Source organism: Aristolochia californica, unplaced genomic scaffold (genome assembly GCF_029961685.1).
Source record: "Aristolochia californica isolate CCGP_79_NKW_82.1479 unplaced genomic scaffold, dmAriCali1.0.hap1 SCAF_8, whole genome shotgun sequence".
NCBI lineage: Eukaryota > Viridiplantae > Streptophyta > Magnoliopsida > Piperales > Aristolochiaceae > Aristolochia > Aristolochia californica.
The window spans coordinates 78,937-87,531 of record NW_027182279.1 but is presented as its reverse complement, the minus strand read 5'-3'; the positions used below and the strand labels follow the sequence as shown (position 1 = coordinate 87,531).

General features: G+C 37.0%; 1 protein-coding gene across 1 annotated transcript; it reads right to left on the bottom strand.

Annotated features, from left to right (window-relative positions):
- Positions 1-6,839: 6,839 nt before the first annotated feature.
- On the bottom strand, positions 6,840-7,558 carry LOC137939341 (uncharacterized). Its single transcript, XM_068784621.1, has 2 exons — positions 7,435-7,558; positions 6,840-7,072 (listed from the first exon to the last, which is right to left on the bottom strand). Exons 1-2 carry the CDS (start codon positions 7,556-7,558, stop codon positions 6,840-6,842), a joined length of 357 nt encoding a protein of 118 aa, XP_068640722.1.
- Positions 7,559-8,595: the final 1,037 nt, after the last annotated feature.

Genomic DNA, 8,595 nt, shown 5'->3' with positions numbered 1-8,595 from the left:
AGTTCAAGTGCACTGAAAAACAGTTTCCAGTGTTAGTGCCCCAAAATGAAAAATATAACCAAAGTAAGAGAATGTGCTTAAAATGTCTATACTTTTATATATAATATGTTGTACATAGCTAAATATAGTAATCAAACTCAATTATTACTTATGTGTGATATTGGTCAATTTGTGTCGTTGATCTTTTAATCAAACCCAAAGAGTTGTGATGACTACATAAAAATATTTGCCGCATGAAGGGATGTGTCGACAAGTGGAGGTGTCACTATGGTGTAATCATAGAAGTTTTAGAAACATCGCTAAAATATCATTTATTTCATTAACATCTTACCAATAGAGAAAGAAAACTAAACACCCATCAGAATTGTGTTACTCCTCCTCACCCACCGGCTATCAACTCTTTCTTTCTCTGACCTTTAAAAAAAAATCTAGGAAACACCCGGTCGTTGTTAACGAACGCATTCACTTCCAGTTCCCTTTCGTTTTGTTCCACTTGCGTAAACAAATGAGGAGCGAACAGAGAGAGTCGTAGTCAAATGGAGTCTTCCCATTTTTGAAACTCGGTGGGTGCTGACGATTCAATGACAAAGCAGCCAAAGGGAAGGCGACAGGGTATTGGATCGTGGATGTTAAGATTTACTCTGAGATTTCTTCCCTTAAGGAGAAATCATGTAAATATTATGTAAATCCAGTGATTGTATAATCTCGTCAATCACTTATAATTCTTTCATGTATATTCTGTAAAACGGCTATTTCAGCCGATAATGTGAATGAGAAAAAAATGACTAAAATCGAAGCCTTGATTTTAAGTTGGTATCAGAGCAAGAGAATCCTTCTCCTTCCCGTCGTCGAAGAACAGAGCTACAGCTCTGTACTGTATTAATCTCAGAGCAGCAACTTTGTCCCGTAGCTTCGCCAAAGAACATAGCAAAAGCTATGTCCCGTATGAATCTCAGTCCCTTCCCATCGCTGAAGATGATCCCGTATTAATCTCAGTCGTCGGTGAAACCGAAGGAGTGTCCGATTCAGACACGCTGAACCACGCCGAATAGTCTTCAATCAATCCTTTCCGCCGCCTGTGAAACCAAAGGAGAGCTTCCGATTGAGACACACCAAACCAGAACTCTTTTTCCGATTTGTCTGGCACCTTCGGAGAAGACGAGTTTTGCCGTAATCCTGCCTAACCCTCTCGTCGGAAGACGAGTTCTGAACACTCTCGTCTTCGATACCGTTCGTCTTTGACACCATTCGAAAAAAAAAGCAGAAGAAGAGACCAAGAAGGAATCTTACCGAGAAGGTCTCCTCACCATACGAAACTCCTCACTGGATGATGACGTTGAAAAAAAAAATTCAAACGCGCAACGCGCGGGGTAGAAGAAGGTGATTTTTTGGTTTCTCCTAACTTAGGTACCGGTTTTATTCTGTGTTTTTTTTTTCTATTGCCGAGCGACCAGGATCAACACAAGAGATCAAACCGGGTCAACCGACAAGAAAATAGATCGGACCAGACCAGTTCTCAGACCGGATCAGACCGAAACCAAAAATAAATAAATGATGAAGTCTTATTCAGAAAGCGGACCAGATCAGTTCTCTGACTGGACCAGAATCAGAGACCCAAACTGGATTAACCCAACGAACCGGACCAGTATTTTTCGGTGATCATCATCGATCTTCTTGCATCATGTCGAAGGAATCAAAACCAGAGCGTATTTGTACTCACTGTGGTGAAACTGGGCACACAAAGCCAAGATGTTATGAACTTATTGGGTATCCAGCATGGTGGGATCCTACTAAAGTGTCTCGCAAACGAAACATTAAACCAAATAATCATACTTCCGTTGCAGTAGCAGAACCTTCCACCTCTGCTACATCCGGTAAGGTTTTTAACACTTCCACTCCTAGTAGAAATAGTGAATGGATAATTGATTCTGGTGCTACTTATCATATGACCTTTGACAATCATCATGTTGAAATTATGAAACCATCTGAACAACATATCATAACTACAACAAATGGTACTCCCTCTCAAGTTATTGGAGAAGGTTCCATCACCCGCACTGAAAATCTGAATCTTGATTCTGTATTAGTTGTTCCAACCCTCAATCATAATTTATTATCAGTGGCTCAAATAACTCGCACTTTGCATTGTATTGTGATTTTTGGGCCTAACCATTGTGTGTTTAAAGATATTCGAACTCGGTAGACAATTGGTTATGATACTAGAAGGGGGAAACTCTATTACCTTGATCTGAAGCCAGAGAGTTCTCATCAGTTAGCTCAAGCATTCTCCGTGAATAAATCTACAAAAAATGAGATTTGGTTATGGCATAAAAGGTTGGGTTACTCATCTTTTGGTTATTTAAAGAAACTGTTTCCAAAATTATTTGCTAGATTATCTGTTTCAGATTTTAAGTGTGAGGTATGTGAATTGGCTAAAAACCATCGTGTTCCATTTCAAATAAGCATGAATAGGAGTCCAACACCCTTTATGATTATTCACTTTGATGTATGGGGTCCAGCAAATATAGCCTCTCTTAGTGATAAACGGTGGTTTGTTTCCTTTATTGATGATCACACCCGGATGACTTGGATTTGCTTAATGAAATAAAAAAAGTGAAGTCAGTTCACTATTCAAACAATTTCACAAAATGATAGCCACTCATTACTATTCTACAATACAAACTCTTCGTAGTGACAATGGTGGACAATGTTTTAATCAAGGTTTGAAAGAATATCTAGATGATCATGGTATTAGTCATCAAACTACTTGTCTGTACACCCCTCAACAAAAAGGGGTTGCAGAGCAAAAGAACCGCCATCTTCTTGGGGTTGTTCGTGCTTCCTTGTTCGAAGCTCATATGGCAGCTAGTTATTGGGGTGAAGCCATCACAACTGCAGCTTATCTTATCAATCGAATACCCTCGAGTGCGTTACAATTTAAGACTCCATTGAGTGTTCTTCATGAAATAATAAGTTCACCTGTTGTGCCGAATCTACCACCTAGAGTTTTTGGGTGTGTAGCCTTTGTTTATCTCCATAAGACATTGAGAAATAAATTGGAACCCCGAGCTCTCAAGTGTGTCTTTGTTGGTTATGCTCAACATCAGAAAGGTTATCGATGTTATCATCCTCCGTTTAACAAATTGTATGTCACTCTTGATGTGGTATTTCATGAAGATCACATGTATTATTCTACTCCAGAATCTTTAGTTCAGGGGGAGAACAAGATTGAATTGCAGACCCTTAATCATCATTTGGATATCTTGGATACTACAAGTGGTAAGTATTCAGTGAGCATCAAAATGATACAAACGAGCATGATTCACAGGATAGAGACAAACAAGACCAAATGGAAGTGATGCAACCAGAGTCTCAGACGACATCTTCACAAGATGGAAACAGACAAGACCTGATGGAAGTTATGCAACCAGAGTCTCAGCTGATATCTTTCCCCCTTCATAATGTACCAATGGATCAATTGCCTTTTGAGTCCGAGTCCATGTCTGAGCCTCAGGTAAGTTCCGAAACTCAACTACGAGTGCAACCTCATCGAATCACAAGAGGAAAATCTAGAGTCAATTATGAACCTCTTCTCACCTCTAAATCTCAGTATCCCATGCATAATTTTGTGTTTTATCATAGATTATCAAAAGCAAATGAAGTATTTGTGAATCAATTATCTGTTATATCTATTCCTAATAGTGTGCAGGAGGCCTTGAAAGATCATAAGTAGAAAAAAGCCATGAATGAAGAAATGAGGTCCCTCCAAAGAATTCAACATGGGAAGTTGTTGACCTACCTGTAGGAAAGACACCAGTCGAATGCAGGTGGGTATTTACCATTTAATATAAAGCCGATGGTACCATTGATTGTTCAAAGCAAGACTTTTCACCAAAGGATATACTCAAACCTACGGGATCGATTATATAGAGACATTCACCAGTGGCCAAAATCAATACTGTTCGAATTCTACTATCTCTAGTTGTGAATCTTGACTGGCCATTATATCAGTTTGATGTTAAAAATGCATTTTTGCACGGAGATTTCCAAGAAAAAGTATATATAGAATTACCTCCTGGATGTATTATGCAAAACAAAGGATGCAAACAAGTATGTAAACTGAGGAAATCCCTATATGGTTTGAAGCAGTCCCAGCGGGCGTGGTTTGGAAGGTTTATATATTTTATGAAATCTATCGGATACAAGCAAAGCAACTCAGATTATACTCTCTTCCTGAAATATAACAAGGAGGCCATCACAACTCTTATTGTGTATGTTGATGATATGATAGTAACTGGGAATGATCCAGAAGAAAAGAAATCATTGCAAAGTCATCTTGCTAGAGAGTTTGAAATGAAAAATTTTGGCTACTTAAAATATTTTCTTGGTATTGAAGTGTCAAGATCCAAGGAGGGAATTTTGGATTTATTGAAGGAAACTGGTATGACAACATGTAGTCCCAGTCAGTACTCCTATGGAAGAAAATTTGAAACTAGGAGCACATTCAGATCAAGTCCCTGCTAACAAGGAACGTTATCAGAGACTAGTTGGGAGGTTAATGTATCTTGCACATACCAGACCAGACTTAGCTTATGTACTAAGTGTGGTTAGTCAATTTATGCACTCTCCAAGTGAAGAACATATGAATGTCATCAACCGTATCCTGCACTACTTGAAATCATCTCCAAGGAAAGGAATTTTATCTAAAAAGGGAGGTGACTTGAAAATTGAAGGTATACCGATGCCGATTGGGCTAGGTCAATAGAGGATCGACCGTCTACTTCTGGATACTTTACATTTGTCGGTGGAAATTTGGTCACTTGGAGAAGTAAAAAATAATAGGTGGTGGCTAGATCGTCAGCTGAAGCCGAATACCGGGGAATGGCCAAGGCAATATGTGAATTATTATGGATAAAAAATTTGATTCAAGAACTACATATTGAATAGACAAGTCCTATGAAATTATACTGTGACAGTAAAGCAACATGTGATATTGTTACCACAACCCAGTCCAACATGATAGAACTAAACATGTTGAAGTTGATAAACACTTTATTAAAGAAAAGTTAGAAGTAAGAATCATTGAAGTCCCTCATGTTCGATCTGAGGATCAGCTTGCCGATGTTCTAACCAAGGCAGTGTCTTACCGAGCTTTTAACAATTGTCTAGACAAGTTGGGTATGAATGATATCTATGTACCAACTTGAGGGGGGAGTATTAAGATTTACTCTGAGATTTCTTCCCTTAAGGAGAATTCATGTAAATATTCTGTAAATCCGGTGATTGTGTAATCCTGCTAATCACTGATAATTCTTCCATGTATATTTTGCAAAATGGTTATTTATGCCGATGATGTGAATGAGAAAAAGATGACTGCAATTGAAGCCTTGATTTTAAGTGTGGATGCGCATACGATTGGGAAGGCCAGTGACAATATGTTTTGGTCTCTGGTTCATCGCGTAATTATTCGTGATTTGCTCATGAATTGCAAAGAATCTGGTTGGGCAGATTTTTTATACATTCCATCTATCAAGGGAAATCGAATATATCGACACCAAAATGCGGAAATTGAAGGAAATCAAAACTGAAATGGGGGAAATCGAAGGAAATCAAGAAGATTTTTAGGGGAAAAGAGAGCAGCGAGAGGGTAAAGGGAGAGGGAGGTCGAGAGAGAGAGAGCGAGTGCAAGAGAGACAAGGAGGTGGAGAGGGGGAGAGCAACCCGAGGGAGAAGGGAGAGGGAGGCTGAGAGGGAGTGCGAGTGCATGTGAGAGAGAGGGAGGCCAAGAGGGAGAAGAGAGAGGGAGAGAGGAAAAAAAGATTTTCGGGAGGAAGAGGTTGTGAGATGCAGTGTCCCTACGAATTCAAGCGGATGAATCAGGATTTTGGGCGGAGTCATGATTCAACCACTTAAGCCCTTGGCAACTTCAAGTGAATTATGTGTTTCATTCACTTGAACCTAGCGGAGGTGCACCACTAACAGGTTCAAGTCAATGAAACATGCTTATGGGGGGGTTAGTGCCCCAAAGTGGATTCTTGAAGATCAAGTCATGTCCAACATGAAGATCATGTCATGTCATGTACATGAAGATCAGGTAAGAATTTGTGTTAGTGTTGACGCCTTCATGTACAGGAAAACAGTTTCTAGTGAATAGTGCCCACTAATTAGAAAAACATAAAAAACAAGAGAATCCCTAAACCTGTACAGTACACTTATAATTACAACATAATCCTCGAACCCCAAATTGGGTAAAACCATCATTATTACTACACGAGTAACTTATTTAATGTATAATTAAAATATATTAATATATTTATTAATTGAATTAGATATGTTATTGTGCATTAATACAGTAATTACGTGAAGCAATGAAATACGCACATGATTAATTATAATATAGCCTAAAAATGAATGTTTTAAGAGGAAAAATTGATTTAATCATAACTTTAATACACTATATATTTGTACGTAATATTACCACTATTAAATCACTAATATAATACAATAAATAAAAAATAAATATAATGAGTAAATAAAGAATTATTTTATTAAAAACGAAATATGCGTAGTATTAATTGATAATATATTTTCAAAAAATTAAAATTAATCAATTGATCAAATACATATTGTAATTATATTTTATTTATCAGACTTAAATATCTAGTTTAATATAGTAATAAAATTTAATAAATATAATATATAAATAAATATACAACTTTATTACTAATGTAATAGAGTTTTATTGTAATAAGCAGTTCGTGATTAGCATTAAAATCATCAAATTACAAGTTTAGTACATAAGAACAACACATGTTCAAATACAATAAAAGATACACTCATCAGTTATCATTCCACATACAAGTCGCTATGTCATCTCGAAATTGTGCTGCTCTCGTGGATTCTAATGCACGCTGCCACCGAAAGCTTGTTACTTGGGTATCCTCTTCCACAAGACCATCACTATCATCGCTGTTTGTATCGTCCGTTGCACGTAATTGAACCCCATCACCTCCTCCACCAAACTCATCATCCGAATCATCATCTTCCAAATCAAATATATCATTGTAATCCTCTGTACGTATATAATTGTGCAATATGCAACAAGCAATGACAATTTTTGTCTGCACCTTAAAAGAAAATGGAGAAGTGCCTTTCAATATTTGAAATCGAGCTTTTAAAGCACCAAAAGTTCTCTCAATAGTATTCCGCAAAGACGAGTGTCTTCGATTGAATAATTCTTTTTCATTCTTAGGAATATTATCTCCAAATTCTTGCAAATGATATCGAGTTCCTCGATATGGAGACAAAAATCCTTGTACATTTGTATAACCAGCATCGACTAGATAATATTTACCTACAATACCAAATATTTTCTACATTAAATAATTAAAGATAAAATAGATAAAATATTACTGCATAAAATATATTATTTACCTTCAGGTACAAATAGTCTATTTCGGCGAGCCAATGCGTCCTTAAGTACACGAGAATCAGCTGCTGATCCCTCCCATCCAGCTAGTACATAAGTGAATTGCATGTCGAATGTACATGCTGCCATTACATTTTGTGAGAGATAACCCTTTCTGTTCCAGAACCTTGGTTGTTCTTCAAGCGGGATGTTTGCTTTGATATGCGTTCCATCAATAGCCCCAATACAATCCTAATTATATAAGCGGGGCCATTAGTATTGACTAAATTTGTATAGTAATCTAAATAGAGGGCAAGTGATGTTACCTTGAAGTATGGATAAAACATTGAATTGTTTAAAATCCTCGAGTGTGTGCGTTCTGAAGGCTGTTTGATATAATCAGAGTGAAGTTTGAGGATAGCATCCAACACCTTGTTGAAATATTTACTTATGGACCAATTCGATCTATCAAACATCTCTGCTGTGACACTATAGGCTTGTTGTTGACCAACAGTTAGGAGGAAATAGGCAAGTTGTTCTTCTACTGAGATGGTCTTTGTCGCTGATAAAAACCCTCTGGTATTAAGTATTGTTGCCAATTTGTGAAATACAATTTGATTCATCCTGTAAACTTTTCGAAATTTAACAGGAGATTTGTCTAAGGCCTTTTGCAAATACAACGGACCATTCATCCCATAAGAACGTGGTACACCTCTGTTGCTAGGGCATAGATAGTATTTTACTATGACGACAATCATACATGCCAATCCAATCATAATTACATCCATATCTTCTTATGTCATAATATCCATGAGAATCTGCAAATTTAAACTTCTAAATAGTCATAAACAAAAATAATAGCTAATCTTTAATCATAACCTATTCATCCAAACTCAATAATCATATTCACATCAATACTCATCCACCATATTATCCACATAACATATTAAGACAACAAACATATAAAATAGAAACTTTAACCATACTGATAAGTCTAGCAACGTTATAATTCAAACATCGTCTTTAATACATAACAATCTTCTCAAAAAAGATATTGTACCTAAAACGCATTACAATTACTTGTTTGCACAATAATTAAGCCACTTAACCCGCTCCGCCACTGTCATTTTTAAAAACAGGGTCTTCTTACTTGGCGTATTTATCCATTCAGGAGCGTCATACTTTAG

What these genes read in the sequence shown, in the direction of transcription:
- LOC137939341 (XM_068784621.1), bottom strand. Translation starts at nt 7,558, where the DNA reads ATGGCAGCATGTACATTCGACATGCAATTCACTTATGTACTAGCTGGA. An exon ending in TAGACTATTTGTACCTGAAG is followed by an intron (nt 7,073 to 7,434) that starts GTAAATAATATA and finishes ATATACGTACAG; the next exon opens with AGGATTACAATGATATATTT.